The 19,542-nt window shown below is 43.7% G+C and overlaps 1 protein-coding gene across 2 annotated transcripts in view; it reads left to right on the top strand.

The window, feature by feature from the left end:
• The first annotated feature begins 11,799 nt into the window (after positions 1-11,799).
• NT5C3B (5'-nucleotidase, cytosolic IIIB) overlaps positions 11,800-19,542 on the top strand; it is a 35,854-nt gene continuing 28,111 nt past the window's right edge. For both annotated transcript variants that reach the window (XM_030221327.1, XM_030221326.1), the window contains exons 1-2: positions 11,800-11,925; positions 18,871-18,969. In XM_030221327.1, the coding sequence (XP_030077187.1) occupies positions 11,875-11,925; positions 18,871-18,969 (150 nt within the window). In that variant the 5' untranslated portion in view covers positions 11,800-11,874. The remainder of the gene's footprint in view (positions 11,926-18,870; positions 18,970-19,542) is intronic.

The following is a 19,542-nucleotide window of genomic DNA, read 5'->3' as shown; positions in this document are numbered from 1 at the left end:
GGAATCTTTCATTTCTTGTCTAATTTTATTAATTTTCTCCTCAAAGTAATTTGCTAGTTAGTCTGTGGAGGGAGTAGATTCATTGGTTACGGTCAGGGATTGCATGTTAAGTAGATTAACTAAAAGCATAGGGCTTTCTGGTATTTAATGTGAACCCACCTACATATCTCTATATATAAAAGGCACCACCAAGTTCTAATGAAGCCTCCAGCTGGAAGTGTGAAGCGCCACAGATATCCGGTTTCCCCATGAGTGAAGGAAAACAGCACAGCACGAAATCCCTCTCTCTGTAACAGTGAAGGACTCAGAGGGGGAGGGGAGAGAGACGCCCTCACTCTCTCTGTAACACAAACACAGCACAGCAGGAAACTTAACACTGTAGGACTGGACTCGGAGGGGGGAGGGGGAGGGACAGACAGCACAGGGGGAAGGGAGAGAGGGCAGGGACACACACACTCCCACATGCACACTCTGAAGAAAACCTTGCTAGCCCCCGTTTCATTTACATCAGAAACAGGGCTTTTTTACTAGTTTAGCATAATAGTTAATTTTGGCTTTTTTAATTTTATATTTGTATATTTAGTAATTTTTGCCAGTTCTGTTGTTGCTTTGGACCATATACTTTCTAGATGCCTTCATGATTTTTTTTTGCCTGTAGTTCATCATTGACAGTTTTTGGCAGGTCTAAAAAAAAATCTTTGTTTTTGCAGGAGCTTTATCATTTAAAATATCTATCAACAGAAATACCCAGCTCTCATCATCATCTCTTCTTCTCAAAATCTCTAATAAAGTAATAGTATTGGATCTGTCAAATGCGCATGCTACCACCGCATTGGCAATTCACTTGAGCCAAAACATTGATCAGGGTGGGCATGTAATCGTCATTGATCCTGTATTACATTTGATATTTTTTTACGACAAACCCATCATTACATTCTCTAGGGCTAAAAATATTGGGGAACTTCTATCTAAGCTCGCAGGCTTTAGTTGGACCAAATGGCTGGACCCTCAAACTAGACAACTGATAAAGTCGATGTGGAGGTTGGACTGTTCTTCATTTCATATATCATTCAATGCCCGTGTGATAAAATCTATGTGGGTAGCACCAAACGAGTGGTTAAGTTATGCCTGAATGAACACAAATCACGTATTATGAATGGCAAGGTGGAAGCACCATTAGTGCAACACTGGGTTCAGATGGGACATCAAATTGCTGATAACCGATGGTGGATCATGGACCACATTTCAGTAGGGTGGGGGGGGGGGGGGGAAAGACAGAAAGTTACTCAATTACAGGGAACAATATTGGATTTTCACTTCAAAGGCTATGAGCGCTGGGGGTTTAAACCAGGAGGTGGAGTGGATGTCTTTAATCTAGAGATTTGATTCTGACTGTTGACTTAGCCTGACCCTGGAACGTGATTGATGCTCCCTTGAACAGCTGATCTTATTGCAGTATAAATACAGAAAACGTCACGACCATTTTAAAATCGCAATGAAGAAAACTTGCTTGGTGTATATTGTTGCTTTTGGATTAAAAATGAGTTATAAACAACAATTTAATTTCTACGGTTTAGAATCTCAAATTTATTTGTTTTAGGAGATGGTCCTTGACACAGCCTACAGCGAAACATGGATTCATGTCGGCGTGATATGTCTCCTTAATGCTTATGGAGTGTATTGTTGGAAAACTCCTAATGAAAATTATATGAAGCTAAGTATCTTTTATAAAGGTGTGAACAAAATCCAAATAAATAAAATATGCATTTCTATTTGGGAATTGGTCACAATAATATAAATGAACTGTAAAGAAAAAAAGCATACAAAAAAATATCAAATGTAATACAGGATCAATGACGATTACATGCCCACCCTGATCAATGTTTTGGCTTAAGTGAATTGCCAATGCGGTGGTAGCATGCGCATCTGACAGATCCAATACTATTACTTTATTAGAGATTTTGAGAAGAAGAGATGATGATGGGAGCTGGGTATTTCTGTTGATGTATGCTTTACCCCCTCCTTTAAAAGATAATTTTGGTGCCAAAGATATTGAGTATTTAAAATATCTAAGTATATAGTGTTCCAGTCATGTATGAAGTTTGATGACTGAGAAATGGATCCTAATTGGTCAAAAGGTATTTTGTGCCAGAAGGTAGAGGGATCAATTTTACCACAATGTAAAGGAGGAGACCTGAGCTTTTATTCTTATTTATGTCTTCTTTCCAGTGGCGGGTAAAAGATAACTTAATATGATTGGACCATGGGACAGGAGTCCATACAGGATTAGAAATAAAGAAGTTTGTTGGGTCAGTAAATTGGTATGTTAATAGATCCAACTGATGGGCTTTGTTGTGGCAAGAATTTCCAAAGGGAGCAGAGAATTGCCAAGTTTTAAGGAAATCTAGGAAACTTTTAGTATGTGGGTCTTCAAGTTTGTCTAACTGGAGATTAATTCACCTATCAGTAATAGCTTATCTGATTTGTTACATGTGTTACAGATGAACTCAGTGAGTTCCTCTTCAATCGCATTCCAATCACCTGGAGGACGGTAAAGCAATAAGATATTAAAATGAGTTGCTAGTGATTCATCAGAGATGATATATGAATAATTATTACCCGGAGGATGGTAAAGCAATAAGATATTAAAATGATTTGCTAGTGAGCCATCAGAGATGAGATATGCAATAATGTCTAGACAGGGTGATAGGAGTTCAGAAGTGATGGTGTCTTTGAAGAAAGACTTATGTATTAAAGCCAATGCCACATCCTCTTTTCCCTTGTGAAATGAATGATGTAACCTGGAAGACATATATCATTGAGGATAGGATCATCCTTAGACTGTAACCAAGTTTCTGTTACTAGTGTAAAACCAGATTGTGACTCCTCAATCCAGTCTTTAATAGTTTTAGTTTTATTGATAACCGACGATCTGGTATTAATATAAATGAGTGGAAAGGGTAGATTTGAAACAAAGGCGCCTTTCAATTGAAATGTCTCTAATCTTGGTTTATTAGAATGATTGGATAGTGGAGGGAAATTCAATCCAGAGCTATCTAGATGGCCAGTTTTTGTTATTATTGAGCTAGTCTTCCCTCTAATTGTAAACCATTTTGAAAACTGACTAAGTGTATATATCACTGGAATTTTATAAAAGTCTTCTACTGCATTAGTTTTGATTGAGCATGACTACCCTTAGAATATTTGTGAAATATAGAACCATATACAGTCTCTGAATTAGTTGTTAAGTCACTGATGATCAGTGTCTGATTTGAAAGGCCGCTTTCTCCCTCTTCTTCCTGCACCCTGGAAACTGCTCTCGCGATGTACAAAAGAGCTGGCAGACAGAGGAGTTAGAGCAGGTGCAGAACTCAGGAGGCAGCACACATTTAAATAATACAGTTAATGATGTCACCCTCCAGTGTCTTTGGCCATCCTGCTCTCTGTGATGGTGATGTCACCCTCCAGTGTCTTTGGCCATCCTTCTCTCTGTGATGGTGATGTCACAGACAGAAAACATGGCAGGCAGATGGACACACACTCACACTACAAAATAGTTCCACACATGGATCTTTTTACCCTTATACTCTCACCCCTTTTCCATATATTCCTGCACCCTAGAAACTGCTCTCACGATGTACAAAAGAGCTGGCAGACAGAGGAGTTAGAGCAGGTGCAGAACTCAGGAGGCAGCACACATTTAAATAATACAGTTAATGATGTCACCCTCCAGTGTCTTTGGCCATCCTGCTCTCTGTGATGGTGATGTCACCCTCCAGTGTCTTTGGCCATCCTGCTCTCTGTGATGGTGATGTCACCCTCCAGTGTCTTTGGCCATCCTTCTCTCTGTGATGGTGATGTCACAGACAGAAAACATGGCAGGCAGATGGACACACACTCACACTACAAAATAGTTCCACACATGGATCTTTTTACCCTTATGCTCTCACCCCTTTTCCATATATTCCCAACCTCATTTACCCTACTGTCAATCCCACACGGTCCATCCAGTCTGCCCAAGAAGATAAACTCATATGTGCTACTTTTTGTGCATATACCCTACCTTGATTTGTACCTGTCTCTTCAGGGCACAGACCGTATAAGTCTGCCCAGCACTATCCCCGCCTCCCAAACACCAGCCCAGCCTCCCACCACCGACTCTGGCACAGACCGTATAAGTCTGCCCAGCACTATCCCCGCCTCCCAACTACCAGTCCCGCCTCCCACCACAGGCTCTGGCATAGACCATATAAGTCTGCCCCACCTCCCACAACCGGTTCTGCCACCCAATCTCGGCTAAGCTCCTGAGGATCCATTCCTTCTGAACAGGATTCCTTTATGTTTATCCCACGCATGTTTGAATTCCGTTACCATTTTCATTTCCACCACCTCCCGCGGGAGGGCATTCCAAGCATCCACTACTCTCTCCGTGAAGAAATACTTCCTGACTTTTTTCTCGAGTCTGTCCCCCTTCAATCTCATTTCATGTCCTCTAGTTCTACTGCCTTCCCCTCTCCGGAAAAGGTTCGTTTGCGGATTAATACCTTTCAAATATTTGAACGTCTGTATCATATCACCCCTGTTTCTCCTTTCCTCCAGGGTATACATGTTCAGGTCAACAAGTCTCTCCTCATACATCTTGTAACGCAAATCACATATCATTCTCATAGTTTTTCTTTGCACCGCTTCCATTTTTTTAACATCCTTCACAAGATACAGCCTCCAAAACTGAACACAATACTCCAGGTGGGACCTCACCAACGTCTTATACAGGGGGTATTAAAACCTCTTTTCTTCTGCTGCTCACACCTCTCTGTATACAGCCTAGCAATCTTCTAGCTACGGCCACCGCTTTGTCACACTGTTTCGTTGCCTTCAGGTCCTCAGATACTATCACCCCAAGGTCCCTCTCCCCGTCCGTACCTATCAGATTCTTCCCGCTTATGCATCTTTTAAAGATCCCCCACTATAGTCATTTACCTATTACCAATACACACCCATCTTCCCACATACCCTCATAGTTCCTTTTTATATATCCTAACACTCAAGCATGACCCTTCATTCAATAACTGGTGGCATCTTCCTATGAGAAGAGTCAGATGCTGGATGGAAAAGGGGAGGGGGGGGACAGACGGATGGAAAAGAGCGGAGGGGGGCAGAGAGAAGGGAATAGGTGCCCCATATAAGAGGCCCAACCATGACCTTCCCCTGCTGCCCCCACAAGCGCAGGGCTCCCTCCCGACTCAGCTCCCCAACCAGCAGCCCGACTCAGCTCCGTTCCCCCCCCCCTGCGTGTTTTACCTTCCATGGAAGCGACATCAGTGAGGAAGAAGGCACTGTGGGCTCACCTCCGGCTCCAGCTTCTCTCTTCCCTCTTCACGCAGTGTCCTGCCTTCTCCGATGATGCATTTCCTGTTTCTGTGAGGGCGGGACACTGTGTGAAGAGGGCAGGGAGAAGCTGGAGGCGAGCCTGCAGTGCCTTCTTCTTTACTGACATCGCTGCCACAGACAGTAAAAGGGTTAAACGCTTGGGGGGGGGGCAGGAAGGAACGGAGAGGAGGGCAGGGAGAATCGCTGGACATGGAGGGGAGGGCAGGGGGAAGAGAAGAGATCGCTGGACATGGAGAGGAGGAGAGGGCAGGGGGAGAGAGGAGAATTGCTGGCCATGGATGGATCGAGGGGAGGGCAGGGGGAGAGAGGAGAATTGCTGGCCATGGATGGATCGAGGGGAGGGCAGGGGGAGAGAGAAATCGCTGGACATGGATGGATCGAGGGGAGGGCAGGGGAGAGAGGAGAATTGCTGGACATGGATGGAGGGGAGGGAAGTCAGGAAGAAGATGCACATGGTGGAGGGGAGGGAAGGGAGGAGAAATGCTGGACATGGATGGAGTTGGAGGGCAGGGAAGAGAGGAGAAATGTTGGACAAGGATGGAGGGAAGGAAAAAAAAGAAAGGAGAAGCACACGGATGGAGTGGAAGGGAGAGAGGAGAAATGATGATCATGGATGGAGGGGGAGAGAAGACAGAGGAAGTAGATGCACATGGATGGAAGCAGAGGGGAGTGAGGAGAAATGCTGGATATGGATGGAGGGGAAATTGCTGAGTTTAAGGGCTGGATTGGAACACTTTGAGGGCAGATGTTGAAACTGGAGAAAGGATAGGGACAGGGCTACAGATGGTAGACAGGACGATAAGGACACAGAAGGATGGTGGACATGGTGAGAGAAAAAATATCAAATGGAAAGAAGACACTGCATAAAACAAGACACTGGGACCAAAGCTAATAGAAAAACTAAATGCTCAGACAGCAAAGGTAGAAAACATTTTTTTATTCAGAATTTATTAATTGGAATATGTCAGCTTTTGGAAATGTGCATCTGATATTTTGCATGCAAGTTTCAATTTTTCTAGTATTGCTGCATGCTGAGTCTGACTTCTTGAGGTAACTTTCCAGTTCAGTATTTTGCCTTCATATCTGTTGTGTCATGTGTTTTTCATGTGTGATCAAGGTGCAGTATCCTGCTAGCGTGTAGTATTTGCAGCCCTTTTTGTTTTGTTTTTTTTTCACGAGGTACATAAGTACATAAGTAATGCCATACTGGGAAAAGACCAAGGGTCCATCGAGCCCAGCATCCTGTCCACGACAGCGGCCAATCCAGGCCAAGGGCACCTGGCAAGCTTCCCAAACGTACAAACATTCTATACATGTTATTCCTGGAATTTTGGATTTTTCCAAGTCCGTTTAGTAGCGGTTTATGGACTTGTCCTTTAGGAAACCGTCCAACCCCTTTTTAAACTCTGCTAAGCTAACCGCCTTCACCACTTTCTCCGGCAACAAATTCCAGAGTTTAATTACACGTTGGGTGAAGAAAAGTTTTCTCCGATTTGTTTTAAATTTACTACACTGTAGTTTCATCGCATGCCCCTAGTCCTAGTATTTTTGGAAAGCGTGAACAGAAGCTTCACATCCACCTGTTCCACTCCACTCATTATTTTATATACAGTGGTGGAAATAAGTATTTGATCCCTTGCTGATTTTGTAAGTTTGCTCACTGACAAAGACATGAGCAGCCCATAATTGAAGGGTAGGTTATTGGTAACAGTGAGAGATAGCACATCACAAATTAAATCCGGAAAATCACATTGTGGAAAGTATATGACTTTATTTGCATTCTGCAGAGGGAAATAAGTATTTAATCCCTCTGGCAAACAAGACCTAATACTTGGTGGCAAAACCCTTGTTGGCAAGCACAGCGGTCAGACGTCTTCTGTAGTTGATGATGAGGTTTGCACACATGTCAGGAGGAATTTTGGTCCACTCCTCTTTGCAGATCATCTCTAAATCATTAAGAGTTCTGGGCTGTCGCTTGGCAACTCGCAGCTTCAGCTCCCTCCATAAGTTTTCAATGGGATTAAGGTCTGGTGACTGGCTAGGCCACTCCATGACCCTAATGTGCTTCTTCCTGAGCCACTCCTTTGTTGCCTTGGCTGTATGTTTTGGGTCATTGTCGTGCTGGAAGACCCAGCCACGACCCATTTTTAAGGCCCTGGCGGAGGGAAGGAGGTTGTCACTCAGAATTGTACGGTACATGGCCCCATCCATTCTCCCATTGATGCGGTGAAGTAGTCCTGTGCCCTTAGCAGAGAAACACCCCCAAAACATAACATTTCCACCTCCATGCTTGACAGTGGGGACGGTGTTCTTTGGGTCATAGGCAGCATTTCTCTTCCTCCAAACACGGCGAGTTGAGTTCATGCCAAAGAGCTCAATTTTTGTCTCATCTGACCACAGCACCTTCTCCCAATCACTCTCGGCATCATCCAGGTGTTCACTGGCAAACTTCAGACGGGCCGTCACATGTGCCTTCCGGAGCAGGGGGACCTTGCGGGCACTGCAGGATTGCAATCCATTATGTCGTAATGTGTTACCAATGGTTTTCGTGGTGACAGTGGTCCCAGCTGCCTTGAGATCATTGACAAGTTCCCCCCTTGTAGTTGTAGGCTGATTTCTAACCTTCCTCATGATCAAGCATACCCCACGAGGTGAGATTTTGCGTGGAGCCCCAGATCTTTGTCGATTGACAGTCATTTTGTACTTCTTCCATTTTCTTACTATGGCACCAACAGTTGTCTCCTTCTCGCCCAGCGGCTTACTGATGGTTTTGTAGCCCATTCCAGCCTTGTGCAGGTGTATGATCTTGTCCCTGACATCCTTAGACAGCTCCTTGCTCTTGGCCATTTTGTAGAGGTTAGAGTCTGACTGATTCACTGAGTCTGTGGACAGGTGTCTTTCATACAGGTGACCATTGCCGACAGCTGTCTGTCATGCAGGTAACGAGTTGATTTGGAGCATCTACCTGGTCTGTAGGGGCCAGATCTCTTACTGGTTGGTGGGGGATCAAATACTTATTTCCCTCTGCAGAATGCAAATAAATTCATATACTTTCCACAATGTGATTTCACGGATTTAATTTGTGATGTGCTATCTCTCACTGTTACCAATAACCTACCCTTCAATTATGGGCTGCTCATGTCTTTGTCAGTGGGCAAACTTACAAAATCAGCAAGGGATCAAATACTTATTTCCACCACTGTACCTCTATCATGTCTCCCCTCAGCCGTCTCTTCTCCAAGCTGTATAGCCCTAGCCTCCTTAGTCTTTCTTCATAGGGAAGTCGTCCCATCCCCGCTATCATTTTAGTCGCCCTTCGCTGCACCTTTTCCAATTCTACTATATCTTTCTTGAGATGCGGCGACCAGAATTGAACACAATACTCAAGGTGCGGTCGCACCATGGAGCGATACAACGGCATTATAACATCCTCACACCTGTTTTCCATACCTTTCCTAATAATACCCAACATTCTATTCGCTTTCTTAGCCGCAGCAGCACACTGAGCAGAAGGTTTCAGTGTGTTATCGACGACGACACCCAGATCCCTTTCTTGGTCCGTAACTCCTAACGTGGAACCTTGCATGACGTAGCTATAATTCGGGTTCTTTTTTCCCCACATGCATCCTCGATCTCTTCTTAACTCTCTCCAGTGTCTGCCCCTTCTCCATAGGCGGTCAGTGGCCCAACTGTTTGGGGAGGCTAAAGGGTGTGGGGTTAGGGGTGGGGCCAGGGGCAGAGGTAGTGTATTGGTGTTTTAGAGCCTGCTGTAATTACAGTTCTGCCTTTCCACGCAACAAGGTTGTAGCTCGTCCTGTCCTTGGAATTAGTGCTGTTATGGTTTGGTAAGGTTATGAGTGTGTTTTTGCACAAGTTTGTGTATAGTGTTTTGCAGTGGAGAAGTTGTGTGTTGGCCTTACTGAGGTGGCACCAAAACATCAGAAAGGGTGTAGAGCCTAAATCATGACAATCTACCTCTTGAAGGATCTACATATGGTCATTAATAAAAGGAGCTCATTGTGAACACTATCCACCCTAAAAGGGTGTTTTGTGGCTCTACATGAGAATTGTGATGAGATGATCCCTTGTTTCATATTGTTGACGGTCTGCATTTTCCGTATGGGTGGTATATTGGTGTATTAGGTTCTGCCCAGTGTAATATTTATGGTACAGTAAGGTTCTGAGTGTGTTTTTGCACAAAGTTATGCATAGTGTTTTGCAGTTGAGCGATTGTGGTTAGTATATGCTTTGAGCAACCACCTTATTCTTTGACATATGATACATATCTAATATCTAAATTTAATAAAAGATATTAATTGTGACTATTTTATTTTTACTTTTTTTGTGGTCAGACAATTATGGATATAAGCTCCGCCCCTGGCCCCACCCCTAACCCCACACCCTTTAGCCTCCCCAAACAGTTGGGCCACTGACCGCCTATGGAGAAGGGGCAGACACTGGAGAGAGTTAAGAAGAGATTGAGGAAAGAAGAAACAAGAGACTGGGACCAACACAATTCGAAAAATTTAATGGCCAGACAACAAAGGTAGGAAAAAATGAATTTTATTTTCAGTTAGGATAACGTAGTTGGTAGCTATGTTAATAAATACAGAATATGGAAATAAGGTGATATCTGTATTGACTAATTTTAATACATTTTTGACTGTTTGGAGACTAAACCCTCCTTTCTCATGTGAGAACAGAATACCATAACAGCAGTCCTGACCTGAGGAAAGAGGTTTTGGCCTCTGAAAGCTAATTGAAAAATGTATTTAGTCCAATCAAACGGTATTTTATCATATTTTTCATATTTTCCATTTTTGTTTTATTTGTGTTTGTTAACCTGTGATTGAAATATGTCAGTTTTTGAAATTTGCATCTGCTGTCTTTTATATTTGGACAGTACAGGGGGACATGCATCACTTCTCTTTCTCTGGAGTTGCAGTGTGGCTTTTTGGGAGTTCAGTTTAATATTTGCCTACATATTTTTATACTATGGTGGGGGGTTCAAAGGTAGGGAAAGATGCTGGATGCTGTGGGAGGGGGGTGACTATGGGATATTAGGTAAGGGGAGATGCTGGAGCATGGGTGGAGATGAAAGCAGAGCATAGGCAGTGTTGGGGTGGAGTTTGCCCCCCCCCCCCAAACAAAAAGGTGTTCTGCTGCCTCTATTCACCACCTCCATAGTTGGGTAAGGTTGTTGCTTTGTAAGGCAGGTGTATAGTTTTTACCAAACAAAATGTTGTCATGACTGAAAAGTTTTGTTTTTGACTCCATTCAGGAAATATTATTCCAGAACTCTTTCAAGTCACCCAAATGTTCTTTGTTGAGCCTGATTATGTTTTTTTCAGAGAACAGAGGTTTCTTTCTAACAGATGCAGGAAAAATATTGGGTTGTGTTTATTTAGCACCCCAAATAATTTTGAAAAGTTGGTTCCTAGGAGTTGTAGGTAATTTCTTATGCAAACATGTTGGATATATTCTTCAGCCTAGGTCAGGGGTTCTGAACCCAGTCCTCAGAATATATTAGGCAAGAATATATTTTTCAAGATATCTACAATAAATATGCATAACCACTGTTCTACGGGTATACTTTTCAATAATTATTTGTACTTAGTATACTATACAATTCCTCAAACAACTGTTGTTTTATTTCTCATCAATCTTTATTTTTTTACGATTATAATTTTGAAACACCATTCCACTCAATGCTGTTCATCTTACTAAAACCATTTAAACATATCAACATTTGCATCACATTCACTCAACCTCAATCACGCTATAATATTGAGTTACACAATTCTCAGTAAAGGGATCAGTCCATATTTCTTAGTCTCTTCAGGTGGAATTCATAAGATTCTACACATTCAAATTTAATCCAATATTCTTCATTCCAACTCCTTGGAGCTAGCACAACTTTTATAACAAAACAGTTTTGTTTCGTGCATCAAATCCATGAAAGACTTCTTTCACGTTTTCCTTTTCCAACTTGATGCATACATGTTTCTTGTTCTAACAATATTGCACTTGCGCAACAATACATACATATGCAGGATGCGTCAGTGGCTAGGGTTCATGCCTTGAGAAATAGTACACTACTTTTGCACTAGCACTTTGCAAAACAAAACAAGGCGCAAGTATCACCTTCCTCTCGAGCCGCACCTGCAACAACTCATTAACCTGCCGGCACACCACGTATGTATCTCTGCCGCCCACCCAATCGTCTCTGATCTTTCTTTCGCTCCGCCCCTTCAGGTTGGTCACCGCCCCCTGCGCTGCCGGGCTTTTTCCCACAGGGCCCCGCCTCTGAGTCAATCCCACCCCCTACACCAAGGAGGACTTCCTTGCCCTGCACTGCCGAGCTCAGCTTGTCCCGGAAGTTCGCCCTGCCGGGGCTGGCAAAGAGAGGGTGTGGCTTCGGAATGGCTCGCCCAAGGAGGTTCATTAAGCCTTCTCCTTGGTCTCTCCTCTTTTCTTTGCAGGATGCAAGTGCCTCTCAACGCAGATACCATGGTGGACTTGGTGGCAGATATGGTGAGCGTCCTCTTTCCTGGGTCCGTACAGGGTTGTCCCTATCTTGCCTGTATGTTTGGGGCAGGGATCAGGGTATGGTGTGGCTGCCAATTCATTAATCCAAGAAGTTCAGAAATAGGTTGAAAGCGTGTGCCCAGCAATTGCCCGAAGCTGCACCGATCCTTAGGAAGGTCCATCGCGGACAAGGCTGGAGTCCTATTTTGTATAATTACTTATTTGCCTGCACGACAATAGCGAGTCTGTATGCTACGAATGAGAGATGACTGCAAGAAAGTTAATAAACGTGGGCAAGGGGTGAGGTGCAGCTCGCCCTGGACTGGTCCTATCGTGTGAAATTGAAACTACATTTAGGAACACCGAGAAGGCAGTTCATTTTCTAATGCCTTATGGTTCCTGAGGTGATTTGGGTATTAGGGGACGTTATTAAATTACATTGTATAAATATCTGCGAACAAGTTGAAGCCCAGACCGTTTTATTGGATTGTTTGTATATCTGATGAGCTTTCCCTGAATTCTGCTGTCTTCATGAGATCAGCTGAAAAAGTGCAACCTGACGAAGTTTAAATTGATAGATATTGAATGGGACAAACTGGGTAGCTAAATTATTTACCTGTAGTAGGTGTTCTCTGAGGACAGCGGGTATATATTCTCACATGTGAGCAGTGGGGTACCGAGGGTGGGGATGTCTGCCCCGAGTGCAGGGAGCATCTGCATGGCTGTCGGCTCCGCCGGTTCCATTCTCCGCATTTTTAGGTATAACTTGTCTGGAATGTTTTTACGTTTGGGGAGCGTGCCAGGTGCCCTTGACCTGGATTGGCCACTGTCGGTGACAGGATGCTGGGCTAGATGGACCTTTGGTCTTTCCCAGTATGGCACTACTTATGTACTTATGTACTTCGTGTTCTGCGGTAGGCAACCGGCGGAGCAGACATCCGCGCAACTGCGCCCTTCACCCCCAAGAGGTAAGAGTGATGTGCTGGGGGGGGGGTTGGAGATGATGTGCCAGGGGTTTCCTGATTCACTGGGGGGGGGGGTGCAGCGGTGATCCACCCCCCCCCCCCCCTGGTGGCCGCCGACCTAGGAACACCACTGCATGTGATGTGAAATCACGGAGCCCAGTCGGGACACTGCCAAGTGCACTGCCAGAGACTGAGCATTTGAGGGTGCCTTCCTGCCCGACGTCCAGCCTGGGACCAACAGTACAGTACAAAAGCAAAGATGACAACTTCAAGGGGAGGTGGGAGGGATGTGAGGATATATGCTTGCTGTCCTCGGAGAGCAGCTGCTACAGGTAAGTAACTTAGCTTTCTCTGAGGACCAGCAGGCATATTATTCTCACATGTGAGACTCATTAACTGTCAAGATCACAATATAATAATGAGCGAGGTAATTATGGAGAATGTGAGCCTGGCTGAAAAAAAGGGCCGGAGGGCAGAGTTGACTTCTAAGTAGTAAAATGATTCTGCAGTGCTGCATCTCCAAGATGAGAGTGTAGCTTAGGGAAGAAGACAGCAAGTACAATGGACAGATTGAGATGGAACCTCAATACCACTTTAGGGAGCACTTTGGGGTGGGTTCGAGTACATCCCTGTCGTGGCAGAACCTGCTGTAAGGTGAGTCTGCCACTAGGGCTTCAGGTTCACTGACTCTTCTGGTAGAAGTAAGAGCTATTGAGAAGACTACCTTATATGTGAGGAACTTCAGAGAACAGGAATGAAGTGGTTCAAAAGGAGGTTTCGTGAGAGTTGGGGATGACATTGAGATCCCTAACCTAGGAGGTTGATATGAAATAAACTTTTCATGAGCCTTAACTGTCAAGGGATGAACAGAAACTGGTTTGTTATCAACCTTGAAGTGAAATGCACAAACGGCTCTCAACTGTATTCTGAGTTCATTTTGAGACCAGAATAAGAAAGATGTGGAAGGTACTCAATAAGAGAGAGCACCTAAGTAGGGTCAAGTGCTTTGGCTGCACCACCAGAGGGAAAATCTCTTCCACTTGAAACAGTAACATTTCTGTGCAGAAGGTTTCCTAGAGGCTAGGAGTATTCTAGAGCAGCCTTTTTCAACCAGAACCTCCCCAAGTGTGTCAAGGTCGAGAGCTGAGTCTGTGGGAATCCCCTGGACATGGAAGTAGCTCTGGTGGAGCTCCCATGGGACTATATGAGTCTCTCTCCACCTACCTACTCGGGGGCCTCCACAAAGTACAAGTACGGCCGCACTTGCTCTCTGCCCTGTCTGATGCAGCAAGGCTGTCACTGACACGTGCACCGGCCTGTAGCTTCAGAGATCACCAGATCCACTGGCGCACGTGTGCGGTGCACAGTGCCACTTAACCGTGGTTTGCCACTGAAGCAGTAAGTATTCTGAGATATGAGGACTGATAGGAGTGTGGCTCCCCCCGCCCCCCTCTGATCTCTGTATATGTGCAATTTATTTTTAATGTTAAAAAAAGCAAGATCTTCCTTTACATTATTGCTTGTGTTTTTTAGGCCATAGTGACTGTGACACACCTTAAATCCACTGCAATGTGTGTTTATTTTTTCATTAAAAAATACATTGTTTGTGCCATCTTAGTTTGAAAATTCTGGGGGTAAGGTTTTAAGATGTGATGGCCTTTGGCAGACAGGTGCACAGTACATTGCTGAGTATAATAAGGCAAGAGGTCTGAAGTTTATTGTAACTTTTAGTTTACTATGTTGATCCATTAACCTTGGCTAACTGATTGTTTCAGGATTTGACCCTGCTTCTATTTCCTTTAGGTGTTTCCCAGAAGGTGAGGATTTTAAGGCATTCCTCAGTATTTTGGGCAAAGATCACGAGTTTAGTTGCTGGCTACCCATGTAGATGTTTTTTTTTTTTTGTACTGATTATGTGGAGGTGGGGTGCATCGGGTATCATGTTAGTGGGGTTCAACAATGTGTATGTATAGAGTTGGACCCTAAATACCTGGTACAGATTTCAGAGCTCTCCAATGGTTTATTCTGGTACAGATATATTCTCCACTTAGTTGTACTATTGCTTAATTTTTCTTCCACTGTTTTCACTTTTGAATTATCTTTTTTTTCACTTTTGAATTTTCTTTCCTTTCTATATATATGATCTACCTTGCTTGCATGAAGACTTCTATTTTTTTGATGTAGTGAAAAATGCAGTCAGAGTGAACACAAATTAAATACATGTTTCATAGTAAAGCAACATTGAGAACTCTGTGCTATACTGAAGTAATAGTATTATTGACCGTACTATCTGCAGCTCCTTGTGACTCTGGGCAAGTCACTTAACCCTCCATTGCCCCTGGTACAAAATAAGTACCTGAAAAGGTGCAGAGAAGAGCGACAAAAATGATAAAGGGGATGGGACGACTTCCCTATGAGGAAAGGCTAAAGCGGCTAGGGCTCTTCAGCTTGGAGAAAAGGCAGCTGAGGGGAGATATGATAGAGGTCTATAAAATAATGAGTGGAGTTGAACGGGTAGTCCTAGTATTTTTGGAAAGCATGAACAGACGCTTCACATCCACCTGTTCCACTCCACTCATTATTTTATATACCTGTATCATGTCTCCCCTCGGCCGTCTCTTCTCCAAGCTGAAAAGCCCTAGCCTCCTTAGTCTTTCTTCATAGGGAAGTCGTCCCATCCCCGCTATCATTTTTGTTGCCCTTCACTGCACCTTTTCCAGTTCTACTATATCTTTCTTGAGATGCGGTGACCAGAATTGAACACAATACTCAAGGTGCGGTCGCACCATGGAGGGATACAACGGCATTATAACATCCTCACATCTGTTCTTCATACCTTTCCTAATAATACCCAACATTCTATTCGCTCTCCTAGCCCCAGCAGCACACTGAGCCAGAAGGTTTCAGTGTATTATCAACGATAACACCCAGAATCCCTTTCTTGGTCCGTAACTCCTAACGTGGAACCTTGCATGATGTAGCTATAATTCGGGTTCTTTTTTCCCACATGCATCACCTTGAACTTGCTCACATTAAACGTCATCTGCCATTTAGCCGCCCAGTCTCCCAGTCTCGTAAGGTCCTTCTGTAATTTTCACAATCCTGTCGCGCGTTAACAACTTTGAATAACTTTGTGTCATCAACAAATTTAATTACCTCGCTGGTTACTCCCATCTCTAAATCATTGATAAATATAATAAAAGCAGTGGTCCTAGCACTGACCCCTGAGGAACCCCACTAACTACCCATCTCCATTGTGAATACTGCCCATTTAACCCCACTCTCTGTTTCCTATCCTTCAACCAGTTTTTAATCCACAATAGGACATTTCCTCCTATCCCATGACCCCCCAATTTCCTCTGTAGCCTTTCATAAGGTACCTTATCAAATGCCTTTTGAAAATCCAGATACACAATATCAACTGGCTCCCCTTTGTTCACATGTTTGTTTACTCCTTCAAAGAATTGAAGTAAATTGGTCATCAAGATTTCCCCACACTAAAGCTGTGCTGACTTGGTCTCAGTAATCCATGTCCTTGGATGTGCTCTGTAATTTTGTTTTTAATAATAGCCTCTACCATTTTCCCCGGCACCGACGTCAGACTCACCGGTCTATAATTTCCTGGATCTCCCCTGGAACCTTTTTTAAAAATCGGTGTTACATTGGCAACCCTCCAATCTTTCGTACCACGCCCCGATTTTAAGGATAAATTGCATATCACTAACAGTAGCTCCGCAAGCTCATTTTTCAGTTCTATCAGTACTCTAGGATGTATACCATCCGGTCCAGGAGATTTGCTACTCTTCAGTTTGCTGAATTGCCCCATTATGTCCTCCAGGTTTACTGTGAATTCAGTAAGTTTCTCTGACTCGTCCGCTTGAAATGCCATTTCCGACACCAGTATCCCACCCAAATCTTCCTCGGTGAAGACCGAGCAAAGAATTCATTCAACCTCTCCGCTACGTCTTTGTCATCCTTAATCGCCCCTTTTACCCCTCAGTCGTCCAGCGGCCCAACCGATTCTGTTGCCGGCTTCCTGCTTTTAATATACCGAAAAAATTGTTTACTATGTTTTTTTGCCTCTAATGCTATCTTTTTTTCGTAATCCCTCTTGGCCTTCTTTATCTGCACCTTGCATTTGCTTTGACACTCCTTATGTTGCTTCTTGTTATTTTCAGACGGTTCCTTCTTCCATTTTCTGAAGGCATTTCTTTTAGCCCTAATAGCTTCCTTCACCTCACTTTTCAACCACGCTGGCTGTTTTTTGGACTTCCGTCTTTCTTTTGTGATTTGCAGAATATGTTTGGCCTGGGCCTCTAGGGTGGTACTTTTGAACAGGATCCACGCTTGTTGTACAGTTTTTACCCTCTCAGTTGCCCCTCTAAGTTTTTTGTTTTACCGTTCTTCTCATTCTATCATAGTCTCCTTTTTTTAAAGTTAAACGCTAACGTATTTGACTTCCTATGTATAGTTACTTTAAGGTTGATATCAAAACTGATCATATTATGATCACTGTTATCAAGCGGCCCCAGTACCATAACGTCCCTCACTAGATCATGCGCTCCACTAAGGACCAAGTCTAGAATTTTTTCCTTCTCTCGTCGACTCCTGCACCAGCTGCTCTATAAAGCTGTCCTTGATTTCATCAAGAAATTGTACCTCTCTAGCGTGTCCCAATGTTACATTTACCCAGTCTATATTTGGGTAATTGAAGTCACCCATTATTATCGCATTGCCCATTTTGTTTGCGTCTCTGATTTCTTTTATCATTTCTGTGTCTACTTGCTCATCCTGGCGAGGCGGACGGTAGTACACTCCTTTCACTGTCCTTTTCCCTTTTATACATGGAATTTCAACCCACAATGACTCAAAGGTGTGATTTGTGTCCTGCTGAATTTGTAATCTATCTGAGTCAAGGCTCTCGTTAATATACAATGCTACCCCTCCACCAGTCCGGTCCACCCTATCACTACGATATACTTTGTACCCAGGTATGACGGTGTCCCACTGGTTATCCTCTTTCCACCAGGTCTCAGTAATGCCTATTATGTCCAGTTTTTCAAGAGCATTTATGTACAGGAAGAGAGCCTTTTTCAAATGAAGGAGAGCTCTGGAATGAGGGAGCATATGACAAAGTTAAGAGGGAATAATAGGCTTAGGAGTAACCTAAGGAAGTATTATTTCACAGAAAGGGTGGTGGAGCGTGGAATGGCCTCCCGGTGGAGGTGGTGGAGTCTAGGACTGTTCTAGAATTTAAAAAGGCATGGGATAAGCATGTTGGATCGCTTAGGAACAGGAAGAATTAGGGGTTACAGAGGATGGGCAGACTAGATGGGTCATATGGCCTTTATCTGCCGTCATGTTTCTATGGCGTAGCTAAAAGGTAGTGTCCTGTGTCCTTCCTTCAAACCCTTAACCAGTGTTACCCTCCCTCTGTAAGAAAAACAATTATAAATGCCAAATTATACAAAGCCTTACTGCTCCTTCATCTCAGCCAGGGCCAGATGTATGCGTATTTTGTATTTTGGCCCTTAAGCTGTAGCATTTGAGAGCCCACCCCCCCACCCCCATTATGTAGTAAATACATTTTAAGTTTAATAGGTTTTCATGCTAGTGAGAAGTGAGGACCCAAGCTTTAGCTGGTATGTATATCGGTCCCTGATCCCAGCATGGAGTGGAAGAATAGCCTAATGGTTAAAGCAGTGGGCCGAGAGCTGGGGTTCAAATCCCTAACCATCCTTGTGATCTTGGTAAGTCACTTAACCCTGTAATGCCTGGGGTACAGACTTAGCTTGTGAGCCCTGTAGGAACAGAGAAATAGTCACTATACTTGAATGGAACTTACCTTGAGAAAGATGTAAGCTACATCCAAAAAAAAAACCATTGCTCCGACTGTGCACTTTGCAGCCCCTGTCTAGTTCTCTGCAACCTGGTTCTGGTACTTACTGTAATGTGGGATTGGGCTATAATGGTGTTTTCCTTGCAGGTTCCTGAGTCGTTGAAAGAAAGGGTCCGTATGAAGAACCGAGAGCATGTGAATGAGATAATTGAATCTTTGCGCAGAGGAGGGAAGGAAAAGCTCCAGGTGAGCTAATGAAAGCCTTGATTTGGGGGAGTGGGTAAAAGCCAGATGTGCCTGAGCCAAATAATTCCACCTTAAATAAAAAACACAATTCTGCTAGATTGTTTTTATTCACTGCCATGGATACTCCTTTAATACAATACAATACAGTGGGGGAAATAAGTATTTGATCCCTTGCTGATTTTGTAAGTTTGCCCACTGACAAAGACATGAGCAGCCCATAATTGAAGGGTAGGTTATTGGTAACAGTGAGAGATAGCACATCACAAATTAAATCCGGAAAATCACATTGTGGAAAGTATATGAATTTATTTGCATTCTGCAGAGGGAAATAAGTATTTAATCCCTCTGGCAAACAAGACCTAATACTTGGTGGCAAAACCCTTGTTGGCAAGCACAGCGGTCAGACGTCTTCTGTAGTTGATGATGAGGTTTGCACACATGTCAGGAGGAATTTTGGTCCACTCCTCTTTGCAGATCATCTCTAAATCATTAAGAGTTCTGGGCTGTCGCTTGGCAACTCGCAGCTTCAGCTCCCTCCATAAGTTTTCAATGGGATTAAGGTCTGGTGGACTG

Source organism: Microcaecilia unicolor, chromosome 12 (assembly GCF_901765095.1).
Source record: "Microcaecilia unicolor chromosome 12, aMicUni1.1, whole genome shotgun sequence".
NCBI lineage: Eukaryota > Metazoa > Chordata > Amphibia > Gymnophiona > Siphonopidae > Microcaecilia > Microcaecilia unicolor.
Note: the sequence above shows the minus strand (reverse complement) of the source record. Positions and strands in the feature narration are given on the sequence as shown.